Below are 21302 nucleotides of genomic sequence, written 5' to 3'. Positions count from 1 at the left end.
CGCCGCGGTGCCGCGCCACTGTTCGACGGGGCAACAGGTGCATAATCAGCCGCCGCGGCCGCCCCGCCGCCCCCGCCGGCGAGCCACTCAATCAATAACAGAGTCGTCTGATTGGGGCTCATGACGGCAATGGCATTCCCGTGGTCGCCGAGCGTCAAGGGCGCCCCGCCGAACGCGACGCTAACAGGACTCGAACCCGGGGCCACTGCCCCGACCCGTTTGACGCGCGTCGCGCACCGTGCCGTGAGTGACGGGACGCCTCGCGGAAGCCACTTAGCCGCCCGGCGTGCAAGTACACCACGCTCGCTGGGCCGGGTGACAAGCCCACACACCCACGCACCCACACACACAGGGGCTGTGTCCTGGTTCCGCCCCTGCGACCTGGCCGACTGGCCTGGGCCTGGCCTGGCTCAAGGGAAGCACGCAGCGAGCTGGCTCATCCAATTTGAGCGACGCCTGCCTGCCGCCTCGTGCCGAGGGATCGCTTCGGCGCTGTCTTTGTCGCACTCATGGGGCGTCCCGCGCGTCCCAGCGGGGTGCTACAGAGACAGAGCAACGGAACGATCTTTCGGACCCAGCCGGCCGTACTAACTGCAAAGGACCCCGTCGGCCGGCCGCCACCTAGCCGCCACCGGCGCCCATAGTCCACGGCACGGCCTCGCAGCCCTCCACTCAGTCCAGCCTGCGGGCGGAGCGCGGAGGGGCCGAGGCCGGGAGGGGCCGAGGCCGGCCGGAAGGGGCCCTGGAGTACGCTCATTACAGTGGGGCCCCCTCCAGCCTCCAGCTAGGGCCTCCAGCCGGACCGGCCGGCACGCAGGCCGATCCAAAACAGTGCTCCCGTCGCTGTCTCTCTCGCACCCCTGCGAGGCTCCTCTTGTGTAGGAGATAGAGGCAAGGCACCGGTTGCAGTGCAGAGCGGTGGAAGCACTATTCCGAAGGGGCACGCACTCTCAAAACTTTTGGCCCGACTCTTAGGCTCTAACACGCCTCACAACAAGCCAGGATGTGGCTGGAAACAGCCCAAAACAACCCAAAAATAGATGAAATTCGGAGCCCCTGGACGCGAGTCCTTGCCACGAGGCCACGGCATGGAAGGGCGGCGGTCGAGCCCAAGCGACACCACTTGCCTCGCCTAGACGTCGCCCAGCCAGCCAGCCAGCCCAGCCACCCACACCGCAGTGGCCGGCCACACCCATCCCACCACGACGAGCGACTCCAGGAAGGGGGAAGCGGAGAGCACCCCCTCCCCCTCCGTTCCCTTCTCTCTGTCTCTCTCTCTCTCTTCTGTCCGGTGTGAGTCACGACAGGTGGAGGCGCGCGCACACACACACACAGACCACGCGGACAATGAGGCGCATCCTAGAAGAGGATAGGGAGGGGAGGGGAGGGGAGGGGGAATCCAATTCTGGTCGTGTGCAGCGCTGCGGCCCACGCCTGTTTGCCGAATGTCCGCATGGCACGGCCTATCCAAGGGCCTATCTTCGATAAGCCTTCCCCCCCCCCTTATTTCCCACCCGCACCGCACACCACCGCACCCCCTGACCCGCTAAGCCCTGCATCGGGGCCGCAGGTGTTCGTTCGTCTGGGATGTCCCGTGACTCACACTCACACCAAACTGCTAAAAACAGGAAGGTGGGCAAAATGGAAAAAAAAAAAATACACGGGACGGGCCAAAATAATGAAAAGAAAAAATTTCCCCTCCACCTTAGCTCTCAGTGCTCTACTGTAGATAAACGTCAATACACAGAACTGAGTGTACTTTGGATTGCTTCAACTTCAACATGCCCCTGACAGTACTGCGCAGCTGACAAGAAGAGGTTCTGATTCTTGCAAAGAATATTTGACTTTGGTTTCATTTTTTCCATACACTAGCATAGCAGACATTTAAGGTTTACTCTTGGTAAACGGTTGTCTGGAAATTTATGTAAAGTCAACAAGAATCAGTTCAGTTCAATTCCTGCATAGTACTCTCAATAAAGATTCAATAATCAAGGGACAGTAAATTTTCTAAAATTTGCTGCTGCTTAATTATTTTATGCACATGATTTTAATTTTTAAAATAAGAACTAATTTTTTTCAAATGATCTCTAAAAAGATGAAGAAAAGCACTCACCCTTGGTTTCTCCCTTTTCCCACGAAGAATTAGTCCATCATTCTCAATGTAATCGGGCACCTCCTTGCGGTTGCTGAAGTTGAAAACCATGGTATTGTCTTGATGATGCCAGGGTTTCTTGTCCCAGAGACCAGGAGCTTTCCCACGTTTGGCACTGGCTCCAGGAGGGCTGCTTCCTTCTTCGCCGTTGACAGCAAATGCCAGAGCACCATGTGAGACAGACCCAACAACAACATCATCGGGAAGTTTCTTCAAAGACACCACCACTTTTGTGACAGGTTGCTCAATGGACTTTGCTCGATTGATCAAATTTTTCTCTATCTCTCTGTTAGTCAGAGTCGTTGCTGCGCTGGGAACAGGTGATGAATTGTGAGGAGTGTGATGCTTTGTTGACACAAGTGGCCTGATGACACCAACTTGTTTAGCGTGCTGGACTGGGGATTCAGGTGATTTTAAAACAGCCCCATGAGGTAACGCGGCCACATTGAAAACAGTGCCAGGCCTTGAAGCAGAGTCAGCCGGATTTTCAAATGGAGACATAGAGCGAACATTGTTTGTAGGCATTGATTTGACCGGAATGGGAAGATCTTTAGGAGGAGTAGGCTTCACTTTTGGCAAGTGAGACTTCGACATGTCATTTGAAGGACTCATGTTGGCTCCAAAGCTGAACTGCATGGAGGTTCCATCCTTCCGGATGTTTTCTAAAGCTGATGTGGATACAGACTTGGTGCTGACTGCATCAATGTCATCCATTTCTTCATCACTGTCAGAGGCTGAGTAAATTGGCTTTACGTCCAAAGACTCCGGTCTTCCATTTGAGTTACCATTAACAGGTGTTGTCGGAGTAAGAGGAGTGGCAGGAGTCGATGAACTAGGAGACTTGTCTCTCCTTGGAATCGGAGGAGGTTTGTCTTCGGTTGGTGATAAGACAGGAAGGCCCATAGTCTTCCTTGGTGAGGGAGGACTTCTAATGCTTGAATTCCTAGCCTGACTGGGTGGAACAGCAGAAGCAAGTGGGGCTACTGGGCTGCTCAGGGGACTCACTGGGCTCACCGGCACTGGGGACGAATCACCAGAGCGACGGCAAGGAACTGGAGGTGGAGCACTCACACTGTCTACAACGGTCACTCTATCACTAACCTCAACACTTTTCTTTGGTGATGCCACTTTGGCTGGAGAACGGAGTTTCTCAGGGCTGAACACTGGTTTGGGTGAAACCTGAGGTTTCTTTGACACAGAATTATTCACTTTAGGCACTGGTTTGGCATTATTTGTCTTAAAATTAACACTCTTGCTCACAGAGGAGCGCACTGGGGGCACTGGTGGAGACACAGGTCCAGGGGAACCCGATGACTCAAAAATCTTTAAAGTCTGCTTCACAAGATCAGGAGGAGGTAGTTCTGTTTGCTCCACAGTAACAGCTAACTTCTTTCGCAGCAACAGGGACTCCTCTTTGTCCCCCTCAGCAGATTTGCGATGATGCACAGCACTCCATTCTCTGTTGTCGCTGATAGTGCTGTCATTCTCAACGTCCTCCAGGTGAACATTGAGTCCGGAATTGGAGTGACTCATATGAAGCTTAGGGTCGTAGCGAAGTAAAGTCTCCATTGAACGAGCTCGCTTCATGTCCCGTTGGGAAGGCTCTGCACTGCGAGACTGATGCGTTGACACAACTTTCCTAGCTGTATGGCCAGGCACACGTTTGACAAAGTGTGGCGGCTTGGTATCAGTCTGCTTCACTGGCTCCTCGTCAAGCAAATTTTCCAGCGAAGTGGCTCTCCTCATGTTAGACAAGGAGGGCCTAGAACCACTCTCCCTCAAAGTCATGCTCAAGTATTTGCTCTTGAGCTTCTTCACTATCCCCGGTCCGTACTGGAGCTCCTCGCTCGAGTCCGAGTTGCACTCCTCCGCCATGGCGGTGTTGGTGTCGTTCTTGGCCACCTTGGCCAGGTACTGCTTGGCGATCCGCGGCGTGCGGGGGACGCGCACCAGGGCGCGGGGCCCCGTCAGAGGCAGGGGCGACTTCTCCTCCACCATTGTGCCGATGCTGGCCACGGGGACGCAGTGCAGACGCTGCTTCTTCACTCCCAGCTCGTCCGGGTGCAGGCCATTGAAGGTTATGTCGTCGTGACCGACACCGACGCCGCGCTGGAGCTGCAGCTGTTCCACCAGCCGCATGTTAGCGACCCCGACTCCGACTCCGACCGGCTGCGGCACTGTGGCTGCCGTTGCCGTTGCCGCTGTCTCGCTCTCGAGCCTCTCGAGGGGCGCTGCTGCTGCCCACACTGCTGCCGCTGCCGCTCCGACGGGCTCGGGGGCCAAGCGCACTCTGCGGTGAAAGTCGGCGGGGGCCTCGCCGCTGCCGCTGCCGCCGCTCGGCCCGGCGAGCGTCGCTGCAGCTGCTGGCGTCGCGGGCGGCGTCGTCGGCGCGGCTGCAGGTGCAGCGGGCCAGGTGCTCTGGGCCCCTCCATGCCCGCCAGGCGGGCCGGGCGTGCCGTGGGGGTACCTGACCGCCGCCACTACACCGGGACAGGTTAGGCCCAGACTCAGGCCGCCCATTCCGCCTCCAGGCGCCGAGATGCTGCGTCCCATCACTCGCCGTCGCTCCAGCAAGTCTCGTTTCCACTGCGGCACCAGGGCGTCGGGGGTCCCCGGAGTGCCGGAGGTCCCGGGGGTCCCGGGTGCGCTGGGGCCCCCTGGCGCCATGGGGGCCTCGGCCATGGTGCAGCACGACAGGGGCCTTGTGCTGGGCTGGGCTCTGGCCGCGGCGCTGCCGGGCTGGCACTGGGCGAGCCTGGCGCTCACGGCGAGGGTGGCCACCAGGGCATGACGGTGCCGTGCCGCTGTGCCGCCGCGGCGCTCGGGCGTTCTACGTGAATGAGTGCCACTGCCTGGCGCAGCCTGGCGCTGGCGCAGCAAGCCCTGCAAGTCCTGGACGTGCCCGCCCTAGCCTAGCTGCAACTGCGCGTCATGGCACTGCACGTAACGACCGCATCTCCCAACGTCCGAATCCAGCGGCGAGGGCGTTGCTCCAGGGGGCGTCGCCGTTGCACCGCGAAGAGTCCAGTCAGTCACTCGCCGCGACGTCGCACGCAAATGTTGTGGCTGGGGCCATCTCGATCGCGATCATGACAGACGACAGAATGACGTCATCGCAGTGAGAAACCATACAAATCGCCAGTGGCGGCACCTGTCGGCGAGAATAGAATTAGAACGCCCTACTTTCGAACCGAAAGTCATGACTTAAAATGTTGGGGCACGACGCAGGCAACGGGCATGGGAGTAGAACACAACCGCCTGAAAGACGCCGAGATGAAGCGCACCGTCCAAAGTTCACAATCTCGCTCACAGACGCGATTGAACGCAACGAAAACAACACCGAGAAACAAACGACGGTCGGGTTCTGAGTCGCAGAGTCTCGCCGTGGCTTCGCGACGTCATGGCGCTACACTGCGCGCGGCGCTACCCCGCGCCAGCAACGACTCTACGCGGCCGCGCGCGGACATGCCCCGTGTCTGTGGATGGAGGTGTTCGGCGGCCACCGTGCCTGCGCGGCCTAGCGCGGCTCTAGCGCGGCCCGGGCGCCTGTCCGGCCGTTCCGAGGCGGCTACGCGGCTACGCGGCCCTATCCACGAAACGACCAACGACGACGACAGTAGTTACGTCACGCCAAAGCGGCGAACGCCATGCGACACTTGGACTTGGGTTACGTTCTGAAACGGACTGTACCACCGTGGCGCCGCGCCGGATTTTTCAAACTGGATGCGCCGTGCTGCGCTGCGCGACCTTCAAGTGCGGTGGCCGGGCGGCCGGGCCCGGCGCGCGGGCGGCGCGGTGCTGTGCGCGCGTGGCGGATGGACCGCGGCGGACCGCGGGACGGGACGGGACGGGACGGGATGCGGGTCAGCGAATGCAGAGGTACCCACCTGGCCCGGGGCGGCCCGGAGCTCGCTGGCCCGTTGGCACCCTGCAGTCCGGACAGTCCAGTCAGGCAGTAGGCTGCGCGGTGTTCCGCGGCGTGGTCCTGGCCGGCCGGATCGAGCCCGCGCCTCCAAGTCCGGACTGGCGAGGCGCGCGAGGCGAGGCGGGGCCCAGCTGGCAAGCTGGCGCGGCCTAGTGCGTGGCGCGGAGCCGCAGAACAGTCCCGCGGGATCTCGGATCGCAGAGGTGTGGCGGCGAAGAATCAAGTGATAGTGCTTCGCTGCTTCGAGTAGATAGAAGGATAGAGGCCGCGCTGGGCTGGCCCCGGCTCGGCGTACCGTTGGCGCCGTTGGCGCGGGGCGGCGCGGAGAGCGCTACGTACATACCGGCGCACCATGGCCGTGCAGGTGCGCGACGATGCCGCGCGGTGCCGCGTCGCGTCGCCGCGTCGCACAGCGTCGGGTCGCGTCGCGTCGAGGTGAGGTGATAAGGCCCCGGTGAGGCCCATGTGCCTGGCGGCCTGGCAGCACCCACCGCGGCGCCCACAGCACGAGACGCAGCGCCGAACCGCGCCGCCGCAGCGAACCGCGCCGCGCCGCGCTTCAAGGCGACCGAGCCCGAGCCCCGAGCCCCGGCTGCGATAGCGGCCCGAAGCGGCCCGAAGCCGGCAAAAGCAGCAGCGCTGTAGCAGCCAGTGTCCACGTCCACCTGCACCACCGACAACGCCCACGTCCTGGACACCACCCGTTCGCCGAACGTCAGGCCGACACCGACACCCGCGCCCGGAGGGGCGCCGGCGATGTAGCCGCGACCAGGTGGGTGCCTCTGTCTCGCCCGCCAAGGTTGTCCAGCCCAGTGTGCACTTTGCTTGTCGAAGGGACATGTTGCAGCCGCGAGGGAGGGGATTTTTCTGTGTGGGGGGTGTATCGGAACGGCCGACTTCGATGATTGCAAGGATCTTGCAGGCGGAGGGCGTAGAATGTCATCGGTGCCTCTTGTACCACAGCGCGGCGGCCAGGCAGGCCAGGCAGGGTGACGAATCCTGGCGCATCGTATCGTTGTATCGTTATCTGCCAGGGCAGGGCAGCAGGCGGCAGCAGGCCATTCCCACCAGGTACGCCCCGCCGCACCCCGCCCCTACCCGCCCCGCATGGCCAGCTTATCTGGCGGCCGCAGAGTGAGCGCGGTCCACGGCTGCCAACAGAGAACAAATCATGAAAAATCGCAAAGTTTCGTTTATTTCGCTGATTTGTCGGCGCTGTTATCGCTCTGCCGCATGCAAGCTCGCGGAGCGCATTGGAATGAGCTGTCAATGTCGGAGTGGAAACCGCGTGCGTAACCAAATTAGCGCGCCGAGTCGGGAAGAGGCGAATCTATCCATCCTCTTTTTATCCGTCCCATGCACGTCGCGGCGTCGCGTCGCCTCGCGTCGTGCAGCTCATCGTCGGCGAGCCGGGCCGGGCGCGAGGTTCGGCGGGGCTCGGCCGTGCCGTGCGTGGCTGACGTAGTCTGACGTACCGCGGCCCGCGTGCCGCCCACATGGCCTTGTCCGAGTGCCGCGGCACCGCCACGGCCCCGATCGCGCCAAGGACGACCCGCGACCCGGCGCAGGCCAAGTCCATCGACATTCGGACCAAGGCCTCGGCGCCGTCACACCGTCAAACGCACCGCGTCGCACCGCCTTCATCTTTCGAGTGGCGGCGGTCGGGTGCGTTCGACGGCCGCCCTCCGCTGTCTCTGTCCCACTGCCGGCCGGTGCCGCTGCTAGCGACAGAGTGACAGAGAGAGAGGCAGAGGCGGGGCACGGTGCCGCCGGGAATGACCTGCCGCACGCCGCCTAGCCTGCCTAGCCTGTCGAGGCGCCGGGTCTCGGTCTCACTACCGTACTGTGACCCACAGTCGCGGCGCCAGCGAGCGCCAGCCTTCATTGGCCCCGCTCCGCGGCTCCGCGGCACGACGACAGTGTGACAGTGTGTCAGTGTGTGGCAGTATGTGACTGCAGCAGAAGTGTGAAAGTGACAGTGTGGCAGTGTGAGTGTGACGAGCTTCCCGTCGTAAACAGCCCCACGTGCCCGAGCATGGCCGAGCATGGCCGAACATGGCCGAGCATGGCCCACGGCGCCTACAGGCTCTACTGCAGGCCTGCTGGCCCAGTCCAGTGTCGGCGTGCCCAGTGGACGCAGGACGCAGGACGCGGTGCCGGCGGGGCGGGCCAATGGGCGCGCTGCGCGCTGCGCTCGCCTCCCAAAGGGCACTGGAATGCACTCTCTCTCTCCCGCTGCTCGCGGCAGTGCCGGCCGCGCCGGGGCGACACTGATACGATACGGCATGAGAAATCGGTACAGGCCAAGTTCGAGCCCACGGCGACGTCGGCGACGGTGCCACCGCCGGGCGCGCCGCCTCCCGGTGTGCTGACCCTGGTTTGCTGTCCGCAGGAATGGCGTACACCTCCGTGACCGAAGAACAGGCGTACCACCGTCTGCAGAGAGATGGAGCAGGCGGCGGGTGAGTACCGCACTTGGGCACCTGGGCGGGCGCCGCCTACACCACCAGCGGTTCTCAACCCTGGGGTCAAGAGCATTTCTCTAGGCCAAGAGCATTTCTCCGGGCCGAGAGTATTTTTCTAGGCCGAGAGAATTTTTTCAGTGCAACGGGGGGCTTAATTTTGGCGTGGGGTCGTGATAATGTTCAGCCTATAGTCGATGGGGTTGCCAATCTCAGCCTGCCCGGAAAGCAACTTCTCGTGCAGCTAGGTCCACACATTGGCCAGTCAGGATGCTGAGGTTGGCAAACCTATCGGACTCGTCGGCGCGGCGACACTAATGGTCGCTGCACTGCAGTTCGCACAGCGCCCACCTGCTGCTGCCGGACGACGCGCCGCTGCCGCTGCCCGATGGCTTCCCCCAGCAGCGCCGGGGGTGGTGGCCGCTGCTGCTGGCCTGCGCGCCCTGCTTCGGGTCGTGGCGCGGGCTGGTGGCGCGCGCCGCCCTGGGCTGGCTCAGCCCGGCCGTGTGGAAGGCCTTCCGCGGCGAGGAGGTGGACAGCAGCGCCTTCGTCAACGAGTCCCAGTCCAGCCTCACCGACTCGCTGCGCCTGATGCAGCTGCTGCACGTGTCCGGCGTGCCCACCGTGGCCGGCGTGTCCGGCGTGCAGCGCGGCGCGCCCGACCTGGGCCGCTGCATCTGGGCCTTCACCCGCGGCCGCCTCGTCGCCGCCTGCGTCCTCGGCGTGGTGGGCGCCATCGGCAGCGTGGCCTCGCCTGTAAGTCCCTCCTAGCACGACGTCAGGGTTGCCACACAAGCAGGCAAACATTCCCACGATGCAGTGGCGTCGGAAGGGTTGCCAACTTCCACCTGTCTAGTTAGCAGCATCCCCAAAGCAAAGCAGCATTGGCCAGATGTTGCGTAGGCTCAAGTTGGCAACCCTACAAGTGCACGACCTGCCCACTAACGCCCACCTCGCAGGTGCTGCTCATCGCCGCCCTCATCAGCGCCATGGACGACACGCCGGCCGACCAGGTCCCCGCCGTGCTCTGGGCCACGGGCTTCGCCCTCTGCGAGGTGCTGGCCTGCCTGGTGACCGCGGGCGCCTCCAGCATCGCCACCCGGTAAGTTGGCCGGCCAGGGTATTGGATTGGTGCCTTGTTCCCCCACTACACCGCTAATGCCTTCTGAGGCCTTCCTTCCCTTCCAGACAAGCGGGCCGCCTCCGCGCCGCGTTGCAGGGCTTGCTGTACAGGAAGGCGATCCGGATCAACAGCTGCAGTGACCTGCACCCTCACCAGGTAACGCCGCGTATGCTTAGCATCAAACACACATTCCCCTTAACTTAACACATCGCTCCCTAAACTAACGAACGACAACCCGGCGTTCCGACCAACCCTCAACCTAACCTAACCTATCCTGTCCCTCCCAGGTGGAGGCGCTGGTGCTGTCGAGCGGCACGCCGCTGTGGCGCGCGGTGGAGCATGCCCCGCAGCTCGTCATCGCCCCCGTGCTCATCCTGCTTAGCGTGTCCTCGGCCTGCGTCCTGATCGGCGAGGCCGCCGTCGTGGCCGCCGCCGTCTACCTGTTCGCCGCCATGCTCCAGGTGAGGCTGCCCTCTACCGCGCGCTGAATGTGCTCCGCCGGTAGATTTGGAGTGAACATGCCGCTTGAGTCTCCAGACGGTGGCGACGGGGCTGACGACGCGGCTGCGCACCAGGGCGCACTCGGCCTTCTCGCGATGGCGCAAGCAGCGCACGTTCGAGCTGCTGTCCCTCGCCGAGCACGCCAAGGCCTTCATGGTGGAGAGCGCCCTCATCCGCCGCATCCGAGGTGAGTCCGCAGCACGGCGGTCAGTCCCGGAGCACGCCGTCCGCACCGCCATGACGCCTTTGGACGTCCCTGCCCCGCAGAGCTGCGCCGCGTCGAGTCCGTGTCGCTGCGGCTGGCGTCCACGGTGGACTCGGTGTGTAGGACGCTGCTGCCCTCCGCCGTGCCGGCCGTCACCGTGGCCCTCGCCTTGCACCCCACCTTCGTGCCGGAGAGGAGCGCGCCGCCCACGCAGGTAAGTCTGTCCAGCAGAGCCAGCAGCCAACAGCCTGGCGAGGTAGGCAGCCCGGCCGCACGCGAGCGTTGCGGGCCGTGGCGCGGTGGACCCGCAGGCGGTAGCCGCGGTAGCGTCCGATTCAATGCCACCGCCATCCTGCTGTTGCTGCATTGCCGCATTAGCCTCCGAGTCGCCAACACCGCCATCTCGTGCTGCAGGTGTACCCCGTGCTCATCCTGTTCCTGGTCCAGATGGAGGCCGCCCTGCGCGGCTGGGGCCAGGCCGTGCAGGCCGTCCTCGAGGCGCGCAACTGCCTCGGGGAGCTCAAGGTGGGTTAGCATGCACTTGGATGGAACGCACAGAGAGTGCGGCAGGCAGAAAAACGTTTAAGTGCCGTGGTGTCCATGTTCTCCAGGCAGTTCTCTCTATCGAGGAGGCCAAGACCCACCCCGGCCAGCCCATCGACCGCCTGGTCGCGCTGTCCATCAACACGGCCAGCTTCTCGTGGTTCACAACGGCGACGGCGCTGTCCCAGGGAACGCACCGGCCGGGGATCGACGGGCAAGTATTGAAAGCAACTCCAATGCGGAGAAGGTCGCTGGAGGCGGTCTGGTCTAAACCATCCTGACGGTCATTCTTGCAGGGACGCGCCCCGTCTCCTGCCGCCTCAGCCGTCGTCCAACAACGTGCTCACGGCGATCCACATCGTCGTCAACAAGGTACGCTGCCAGTGGGGTTTGGGTGGCTGGGTGCCAGGTCGGTTCGACTCGGTTCGACTCCCCGCTCTGCTTGTCCTTCCGCAGGGCCAGCTCGTGGGCGTGTGCGGCCGACCGGGCTCGGGCAAGTCGGCGCTGCTGCTGGCGGCCTGCGGACAGCTGCACCTCACCGCCGGCCAGCTGCACCGCGACGAGAGCACCGCGTACGTGGGCCCCGAGTGCACGCTGCTGCCGGGCAGCGTCCGCGACAACGTCACCATGCGCAGCGCGCTCTCCAGCCAGCGCTACTACCGCGCGCTGCACTGCACGGGCCTGGAGCGCGACGTCCAGGTGAGAAGTACCGCGGCACACCGGCGGCGGTCGCCTGCAGAATCATTCCGAGTCGTCTTCATCGTTCTGTCCCTGTCGCACTCATGGGGCGTCCCGTACAGTTGCGAGAAAGACAGAGCGACGGAAATGAATCTCGAAATCAGTCTCTCGCAGGCTGCTTCCCACCGAGTGTGACACCCATTCCTTGCTCCAGGCCATGGCGACGGGCGACGAGACGCTCGTGGACTCGTCTCGGCTGACGCCGGCACAGCTACAGCGCCTGGCGCTCGCGCGCGCCATCTACGCCGAGCGCGAGGTGTACCTGCTGGACGACCCACTGAGCGCGCTGGACTCGGCCGCCGCGGACCGCATCTTCGAAAGCGCCATCCTGGGCGCGCTCAAGGACAAGACCGTCATCCTGGTGACCAACAGGGAGCAGGTAGGAAGGTGTGGGGTGGCCCGGGTGGCCCGCAGGCTGGTGCACAGTGAGCCCCCGACGCGTTTTGAGTTCCAGAGTCGCAAAATGGGACTTGAACCGAACGTTTGACCCCACCAATGGATTGCTCTCCGAACGAGGAATCCATTGGTGGGGTCACAAGCTCGGTTCGAGTCCTGCTGAGCGACTCTGAAGCTAAAAACGCGTGTCGAGTTTTGACCGCCGGCACCGGTCATCTGGCCCACTGCACGACGGCGTCCTCACCGTCCGCCGTCTTCCCTCCACAGCACCTGCGCCACTGCCACGAGGTGTACGTGATGCGTGAGGGCCGCGTCCTGGAGCGCGACGAGCCGGCGGTCCTGGCGGAAAGCGGCAGGGAGTACCCGCAGGTCGTCGACTCCCACAGCAGAGAGTGAGTCCGAGGCCATCAAGGCCGTGCAGTCCGTAGTACCGTCCGTGGCACCGTCCGTGGCCTGCAGACTGATTCCGAGAGTCGTTTTCGTAGCTCTGTCGCTCTCGCACCTCGTCTCGCACCCATGGGGCGAGGAAGATAAAAGAAAACGACTTTCGGAATCAGTCTACTGTGCGCCACCTGACCCCTGCTCTGCTTCTCCACCCGCAGGGAGCAGTGGTGGATGCCGCCCATGTCCAGCGAGGTGACCCGCGCCGTGGAGCGGTCCCGGGACTCGGACGACGAGGCGGTGGCGGGCACGGGCGCGTGGATCGAGCTGCGCTCCGTGGCCGCGGAGTGCGGCATGGCGCCGGGCCGGCTGGCGCTGCTGGCCGTGCCCATGCTGCTGCAGTCCGCGCTGTACGCCACCATGCTGCTGTGCTTCTGGCTGGCGCTGCTGCAGCCGCGGCCGCCGCTGCTCGTGCTGGGCTTCCTCATGTCGGCCAGCCTCGTGGTGGCGCTCGGCTTTCTGAGGACCTTCATGGTGACGCAGTCGCTGCTGACGCAGTCGCGCCGCGTGCACAGCCGCTGGCTGGAGCGCGTCGGCTGCGCCACCGTGGGCTTCCTTCGCGCGCACGCCGCGGCCCTGCGCCACGCCCTGGAGGCACACACCTGGCTGCTGGACGCCGGCCTGCCGCGCGCGCTGTGCGGCCTCGTGGCCTGGACGCCGCTTGTCGTGGCCGAGATGGCCCTGCTCGCCCTCGCCTCCACCTGGGCCGCCGTCGCCGTCCTGGCCCTGCTGTTGCCCGGCGCGCTCATGCTCACGTACATCACCAGGTACGTCCAGGACGTGCATGACGTCTTCCAATCACACAGGGGTGGCGTCCGTCAACACGCGCCTCGACTTTGTGAAATCGCTTGTACTGCCTGAAGAGCTCTGACCAGGATGGCGCCAGGAGTATCCTAATCAGGATCTCTCCAAGATACGTATGCTACAGTACTTCCGGAAGACGGCCCTACGTCTTATGTTAGCAAAACGGGATCGCTCGAACGGCACGTTTCTCATGATGAGGCGTCTGATGCGTTCCTGATGAGTCCCCAGTGGCCTAGCGGCGCCTAGCGACCACCGAGCTGACGCGGCCCTCTGCTTCTTTTGCAGCGTGGCGGCGACGCGGATGTGGCAGCGGGAGCGCGAGTGCCGGGGCTCGCTGCGGCAGCTGGTGTCGGCCTCCTTCGCGTCGCGCGCCATGGTGCTGTCGCTGGGCCGCGAGGACGACGTGGTGGCGCGGTTCGCGTCGCTGTGCGACCAGGGCGCCACGGACCTGGTGCACGCCGAGTCCCTGCCGGCCTGGCTGGCCGTGCGTCTGCGCGCCGCCGCCATCGTCACGGGGCTCGTCACGCTGGTGGCGCAGATCTGGGCGCCGACGACGGCCACCTCCATCGCGGTGACGCTGCCCGCGCCGCTGGAAAGCCAACTCAGTCACCAGGCCGCCATGCCGGACGACCTGCCGCCGGTGCCGGGCAGCGGCGCGGCGCTGGGCATGACGGCGCTGCTGCTGTGCCTCATCACGACCCACCTGACCAGGGCCGCCGTCGCCGCCGTCAGGGCGCGCTCGCACCTCGCCGCCGCCGCCAAGGCCCGCGACCTGGTCCACGTGAGTACCTCCTTCCCCACCCTGGCCGCCGCGCCATGGCCGCGCCCGACCCAGAGTGACCGCGATGCTCTGCTCTAGCGCGCCGAGGTGGAGGACGAGTCCCTGAGCGTCAAGAGCGGCGCGTCGTACGACGACCCCAACCTCAACTGGCCCAGCTTGACGGACGCCGGCGGGCTCATCCTGCGCGACGTGTGGCGGCCCCCGGAGCTGCGCGCGCTGTCGACGCGCGTGCCGCTGGGCGAGTGCATGGGCGTGCTGGGCGCGTCCTCCGGGGTGCTGGCCGCCGCCCTGCTGCGCTTCATCAGGCCCTCGGCCGGCGTCATCCTCGTGAGCGGCGCCGACATCGCTGATATCCCGCTGTCGCTGCTGCGCTCCGCCGTGGTGGTCGTGCCCGCCAAGCCCACCATCTTCAGGGGCACTCTCAGGTACGACATCCTGCCTTTCCGTTCGCACAAGTGTCTCTCGTGTGCTTCCGAGTGCGAGAGAGACACTGTTCGGAATGAGCCTGCCTGCAGCCCTCGCCTTTGCCGTGTGCAGGTGGAACCTGGACCCGCACGGCGTCTGGAGCGACGCCCAGCTGTGGGAGGCGCTGGAGCGCTCGGGGCTGCGCGACCTGGTGGCGTCGCTGGAGAGGAAGCTGCTCACGCCCCTGGACGTGCACAGTCCGCTGAGCGCCGAGCCCGAGGACGTGCAGCTGGTGTGCCTGGCGCGGGCCGCCCTCAGAGACTGCGCCAAGGTGGTGGTGCTGGAGGCGCCGGCCGGGCCCAGGGTGCTGGCCACCGCCAGGAAGCTCTTCCCCAACAGTGCCGTGGTGGTGGCCGCGCGGGGTGCCGCGGACGTGGCCCAGTGCGGCAGCGTGCTGCAGGCCCCCTGACCCCCTGACCCTGCAGGCCCTGCAGCGGGAAGCGCAGCGGGAAGCCGCCTGCTGCAGTCCACTGCAGTCCTGCAGACCGCCTGAACCTCACCAAACGTGTTACCTCCAAAGGAGGCTCTTGCCAACTAGTCCGCTCTGCTTCTGTACTTTGTTTTTGTGAGGTGTCGTTCACCTCGATCCCTGTACTCCTATTGTTTTCTGCCGCATGCAGTTATGCTATGCCTGTATCCTTGCATAATTTACTTCAGATAACTTCCTGAGTTATTGACTGTGATTTTCTTTTCTAGAAGGAATCAGCTTATTGCTGTTTAAGTGAGGTGTACAGTAATTGTTATAAGACTAAAGAAGACTGAGTCAAGTGCTGTCATTGGGCTTACTTGTAATATTGCCACAACAACAAATGATGAATGTTCTATGATTAGACTGATTTCAACTGTTGTTAGAGTAAGTGCTTTTATCATTCATCCAAATGTATTATAGTAATAGTTAAGACTTCCATTATTTCTTGATGCAAAGTGGCCAAGGTTGAGGAAAGAGCAACAAATTAGACATTAACAACTTTCGTACTTTTTAATTGAATATGCCAAATTTACACAATACCTGTACATACATATAAATATAGATACTATATGTATTTACACATATGTTGATCTTTACATACAGAAGTACATATATTCATTTGTTTCAGTATTTAAAAAAAAGAGTTTAATTCATTCAATTTTTACTTTTATTGAGTTGCTTTCACACTCCTCATTCTTACTAAAAATATTTATTGAGTGACATACTCAATATAAATTTTCTCATCTATTGCTTTAGAATAGAAGAGTATAAACATAAATAAATTTTATTTTCAACAAAGAGTACAACCAATTAACATGTAAGATGCGTAAATAAAAATGTACACAACACTTTTAACAAAGGGTTTCTTTCTCACACTGAACAAAAATTCAGAGCAGGAAGAAGATTATCACAAAATGGCCAATTCACACATGGGAAACATTGAGAGAAACCACTTCAGAGCTTTATAGCATGAAATGTGATATGAGAAACATAAAATTGAACTCATCATTTGAAACCAACATTAATTACAAAAGGAAAGACTGCCAAAAGTAATTCTGGTTGAAGTGATACTGTAGGCATTCATAACAGTATTCAGTAAACAAATAAATATGTAACATGTTGATCCTCTTTATAAAGACAATGCTTTGAATCTGCTATCTGATAGTAACAACCACAAGGCCAAGATAAGCCATGAAGCTTCAGACTACCCATCCAGATTCTTCTGCTTTGATTAATCTTACAAGGTTTTCCAAAAATTAGGTTTTTATCTTTTGGTATTAATACTATCTCATTGTTACTTGACAGCATCATCTAATAATGCACAACATAAAGCTCAAAATGTTAGAGCGATAAAAGAAAGATACAGCTTCTTAAATGAAAGTATAAAATTATGTACCATGTATTGATACATTCTAGAAAGGAAGAAAGTCAAGGTATAGATATAGATCTGTCAAAAGTTAAGATGAGTCAATTAGGCGCACATTTCAACATAAACCATAGCTCAAATCTTAAACCCAATCGATCTAATTTAAGTCGCATTACAAAGACAGGTCTCTCTAAATGGCCCCAATCGTCAAAATGTCAGCATTTTAGACCAGCATGGTCCACATAAGACAAATCTGAGAAAAATGAATGCACATCAAAAATGCAAATAATAATTTCAATAGACAACAAAATAAATAGAAAGGTTGGTGAACAAGTGGCAATGATTCACAAGAGTTGAACTGCATCAATAAAATGGAATTAGGTTTAAAACGTCATACTGATATGTAGACCCTGTAAGGATGTCCTTCATGGAAATTTAAGTTCATTCCTACAGATAAGTAGCAAATTGGGAATGCCATTGAATTTTCGTTGTTTTGCACACAAGTAGGAAATCATCACAGACACAGTTCACACAACTCAAATTAAGTGCCCCTTCCACTTAAATAGTTTAAAGATGTTTCCTGGATTGTATCCCAGAGCATTTATCAGCCTGATTTTTAACACACAACTCAACTGGCACATACACTCTAGTCCTAAAATAAAATTGATCAAGGACTTGAGGAGGATAAAAGGAGTGCTCTAGGTTGAGGCCATTACTTAAGATCTAAAGTTGCCTAACGGCATGACACAAATATTACAGTAATAAAAGTACAATTTAGACAACTTCCTTTTAGGCAGAATAAAGGAAAGGAGCAAAAATGGCTTCATGACTTCGAGGTACAAGAAACAAATCAAATCTTTGGAAGGTTTAGGAGATACAAAAAAGAATCACGGTAAAATACAGAATTAAATTGCATGCTGAATCCAGGCGATTTGATGTAGCTACAAAGAAGTGTTCTTTCAAGATTATCGAAATTCTTGAAAATGTCCATTTGGGTAGAGAAAAGCATGCTCAAGTATTTTTTGAATGTTAATTCAAGAATCTAGAGGTGTTACTAACACTATTTTATCTACTGATTTCTAAAAATGCAGTAAAAGAAAACGGACCAAATACTTTTTGAGGCCTAAACCTAAAATACTAGAAACAAACTCTCCGGCCATGAGAGAGGGTTAGTCTTCGCCAATAAGAAGTTTTGTGATCCAATTTTGAACAAATAAACAAACCATTGGTTCAAGAAGAAGACAAGACAAACTAGCTTCAGAGAAAATTTAAAACGCATATCAAGGACTGTTGACTTGTTCTAATGGAAAAGAAAAAAAAAAAAAAAAAAAGGAAACAGTAACATTAGAAAACAAGCAATTGCAAATATGAAAACATCTGTCATAAATTAAGACCTTTGACAGTTAGAATTTGAGGACAGAGCAGAAGTAACAAATCCCCATTTAATAATCAAAATATTACCTATAACACAGAATAAGTCAATCATTCAATGTTGACCACTAAAAGTAAGTAGACCAGAGAAAGAACACATTTGCATCATAAACTGCAACATGATTCAAAGCAAGCACAAATATGATTAACTTAACAACATCCCACCTCTTTAGAGGTTGTTTCATCTTTGGATAGGGGATGGACACTCCCCTTAGTAACTAGGCACAGCCTTCACTCCTTACACTATTAGGAGCACATTGTATTTATTTTTTTAAGTTTTGTTTTTGATTTAATTATATTTAAGTGTGGAAGATAGGGACTACCTCTTACCCTATCGTAATTAATTAAGTGGGCAGAACCACAAAAAAATTGTGTACAATGAGCTCTCCTAGTAAGGTACAATTGTTCTGCTATCAATAAAATTTAAGAAGTAGCAGCACAGCATGCCCATCAGCAGAAAAAGCAAAACATCTAGCTAAAAATGATTTCTGCCTCCAGGGGCGGCAGGATTCTTGAGCAAAATGTAAGAAATGGGGTTTCACTTTGAAAGATATGGCTGATTCTGCTTGGGCGCTGGATAAGGCTGCAAAATACTTAATGCTTAACTATAGAAGTAAGGTTTTAGAATCTGGTAAGTCTGGAGAGCTCCTGGCTGCCGCTGCCGCCACCACCGGCGAAACGCCGTCGCCGTCGCCGTTGGCACAAGGCCCGCAAGGGGCGAGGCCCAGGCCGGCCCCGGTCGTCCCCAGAGACACGCGGCCTGGGCTCGACGGCCGATTGGCCGCGGCTGGTCCCCCACCGCACTGCAAACAAAAATCAAACTTGTAAGAAATCACAGAACGACCATCCTCCAAAATCAGACATTTCAATTAATTAATCAGATTTTGAGCTGATTTAACTGTAGTTCCACTTACCAGTTTACCAGGCCGGGCCCATGTATACACATAACCATCCTGACAGGCGGTTACAAAACAGTCCTCCCTGAATACAAGAGCTGTCAATCTCTCATGAGCAATTTTCTTACAAATGAGAGGCTCTAACAAAGGGCATTCATCGAATCTGGGGCAGGTGCTGGTGCCTATCAATCTCATTGGGTCGTCAGCAGCACTATGATTTGATTTTACTGATGTCGAGTTATGGCCCTTGTCTGAAGAGGATCCAGATTTAGGTCCAAGACTGAAATTTCTCTTGTGACCATCTTTGCGATCCCCGAAACCAAAAGCAGCAAGTTTTTGGGTTAAGGTTGATCCACCATGATGCGAGTTGGATGAAGAATGATCCGCAGCTTTGTCTTTGGATCCAACTGAATTGGCCACATTGTTACTTTTACTATTTTCCACCACAGGTCCAGTAGCACTGCTCACAGACCCACCTGATGGGGCTCCATTGCCATTTACAGTTTTTGATCCACTTATACTGCCAAAACCAGCTGTGCTTGTTGTTCTTGTTCGAGGGCACATAGGTTGTCGCAAGACATCTTCTGTTATGTCCCACAAACATAATTGAGTATCTTGTCCAACAGACCCAAGGCGATAACAAGTCATGTCAGAACTTGTAGGAGTCCTTTTAGGATCGAAACTAGATTCACTGTCAGAATCACTGAAGTCCACTTTAGAATTGCTACCACTGTCACCATTCACTTTCACTCCACTGCAGGAAGATGTAAAAGGATCAAATGCAACTACACTAACCCAGCTTCTGTGTCCTTGCCCCCGAGCAACCACTCTTCTTTCATGGAAACTCCAAACAGTGACTAAATCATCTTCTCCACCAACAACCACATATCTCCCGTCGGGCGACCAACACACACACAAAAATCCACCAAAGTAGCTTCGGGCTACACCAGCAAGCTCCATAGTATCGTAATGAAAGACACGCAGAAAACCATCTTGACTGACCACTGCTAAATGAACACCACAAGGAGAAAAAGCAAGCTCATTTATGCAACAACCTTCACTCCCCAATACCCATCGGTATAAAGGATTGCGAGTGCTCTTAGTCTTGCAAGTGTGAATGGCGTAGCCATCTCCTTGTTTAAAAGGCTGATAATTGGGAGCAGTCGTTCCACAGGGAAGCTCTTCGTTGTACAAATACAACTGCCCACTACTGTGTGACGCCAGAAATAGATTTGTGGATCCTGGGACCCATTTTATGCAGGTAACTTTGGTCTTATCAATAAGCCTCTGCAAGGTGCACAAGAGATGATTAATAACAGTAAAATGGGTAATGACTTCAATATTCAGATGTGGACTACACTTACCTCTTCATTATATAATTTACTGAGCTCCTTTTTAATTGGGTCTATTAATTGAATTTGGCCAGTTGAAAACCCGACGAGTAGCGATACTGTGTCAGCAGTCGGTGTTATAGAATTAAAATCATGACATGTTGGATTGGTGCCTTTGTACATCTTCTTGTCAACAGGTTTAGTAAGATCAGCAGCCTACAACAGAAAAATGAGACACCTGGATTAAATTTTAAAAAGAGAACTATCAAAGAAATTTTTCTCAAGTATCAGTATAGTTGTAATAACATAGTAATTTTATTAAAAACTCTATGTTTGTTCACTAAAACACATGCTGTTATGAGCAGAGATGTGAATAATGACAATACATCAGGGATTGGGGAAAGTGAATGAATGAAATAAGATGACAACTAAATGGAAGTAGTCAGAGAACAGGGACATTTTGAGAGTTAAAACCTACACAGGAATCAAAGCGTACAAATTTGATGTCTATACGAAATAGCCACGGTATGAATAAAACGGAAAACGTAAGATGGGTAAATTAATCCAATAATGAAAATTGTTGGTTTTAGGTTAAGTTCCCTCCCACTTAATTCGTCTGAAGTGTGCCGAACTTCCCTATTTCCATGGTAGCAAAACAAACATGAGAACAAACTGAACAGAGGCAGTGCAATCAAAGATGTTCAATTTCCGCCTACCTTCTTCACTCCTTTATAAACATAAACATAGAGTTCTCTGCCGAAGTTAAAGCAGATTCTGTCTCCATTGCCAGAGGGGTCCGGCAAATTTACAAACGACACTCGGACCGAGGCATTGCCCTGCGTGTTGGTGTATCCAACCCTGTTGGGCCTGGAGTATTCCGACAGCGTCATTAAGCGGTAGGTCCCTTCTCTGGTGTAAAATTGCGTTTTTAACTCGTCTGGATCGCCCCCGTCGGAGGAACCTCCGTCCACTTGCACCGCCATTTTACATGTCTCTGGCTCGCGCGGCCGCCACTGCCTTCCTGCCTTTCCTTTTCGCTGCCGAGTCTGGCAAATGGCAGGGTTTGCGGAGCTCTCTGGGGTGGGGGGAATATCGCTATGTGCAGCCAGGTCCCCGCCAGCGTATGCGCAGAACGCCTTCAGCCCGAGGGCCCTTTGAAGAAAACCATGGGGCACTATGAGGATTCTCCACATCCAGCGAGTCCATTCCATCTTATAACCGTCGTTTTTTTTTTTTTTTTTTTTTTTGAAAACTATGTCGATTATTACTGTGG

General features: G+C 56.8%; 3 protein-coding genes across 4 annotated transcripts in view; 1 reads left to right on the top strand and 2 right to left on the bottom strand.

Moving 5' to 3' along the window:
* LOC117650219 (flocculation protein FLO11) overlaps positions 1-4448 on the bottom strand; it is a 32383-nt gene extending 27935 nt beyond the window's left edge. For both annotated transcript variants that reach the window (XM_034393463.1, XM_034393464.1), the window contains exon 1: positions 2114-4448. In XM_034393463.1, coding sequence (XP_034249354.1) covers positions 2114-4291 — 2178 coding nt within the window. In that variant the 5' untranslated portion in view covers positions 4292-4448. The remainder of the gene's footprint in view (positions 1-2113) is intronic.
* A 2161-nt stretch (positions 4449-6609) lies between these two features.
* Positions 6610-15503, top strand: LOC117651132 (probable multidrug resistance-associated protein lethal(2)03659). Its single transcript, XM_034394917.1, has 18 exons — positions 6610-6849; positions 8470-8539; positions 8875-9295; positions 9499-9641; positions 9728-9818; positions 9950-10123; positions 10200-10350; positions 10431-10582; positions 10783-10893; positions 10980-11125; positions 11208-11283; positions 11368-11610; positions 11804-12028; positions 12313-12437; positions 12648-13253; positions 13576-14071; positions 14150-14496; positions 14609-15503. The coding sequence occupies exons 2-18, from the start codon at positions 8472-8474 to the stop codon at positions 14943-14945; spliced, it is 3912 nt and encodes a 1303-aa protein (XP_034250808.1). The 5' UTR covers positions 6610-6849; positions 8470-8471; the 3' UTR covers positions 14946-15503.
* On the bottom strand, positions 15502-21254 carry LOC117651136 (WD repeat-containing protein 20). The gene is made up of 4 exons (XM_034394924.1): positions 20746-21254; positions 20063-20245; positions 18717-19985; positions 15502-18605 (listed from the first exon to the last, which is right to left on the bottom strand). Exons 1-4 carry the CDS (start codon positions 21238-21240, stop codon positions 18408-18410), a joined length of 2145 nt encoding a protein of 714 aa, XP_034250815.1. The 5' UTR covers positions 21241-21254; the 3' UTR covers positions 15502-18407.
* Between the last annotated feature and the right edge of the window lie 48 nt (positions 21255-21302).

Source organism: Thrips palmi, unplaced genomic scaffold, assembly GCF_012932325.1.
Source record: "Thrips palmi isolate BJ-2018 unplaced genomic scaffold, TpBJ-2018v1 HiC_scaffold_5, whole genome shotgun sequence".
Classification (NCBI taxonomy): Eukaryota; Metazoa; Arthropoda; class Insecta; order Thysanoptera; family Thripidae; genus Thrips; species Thrips palmi.
The sequence above is the reverse complement of the archived record's forward strand: the minus strand, read 5'-3'. Positions and strand labels throughout refer to the sequence as shown.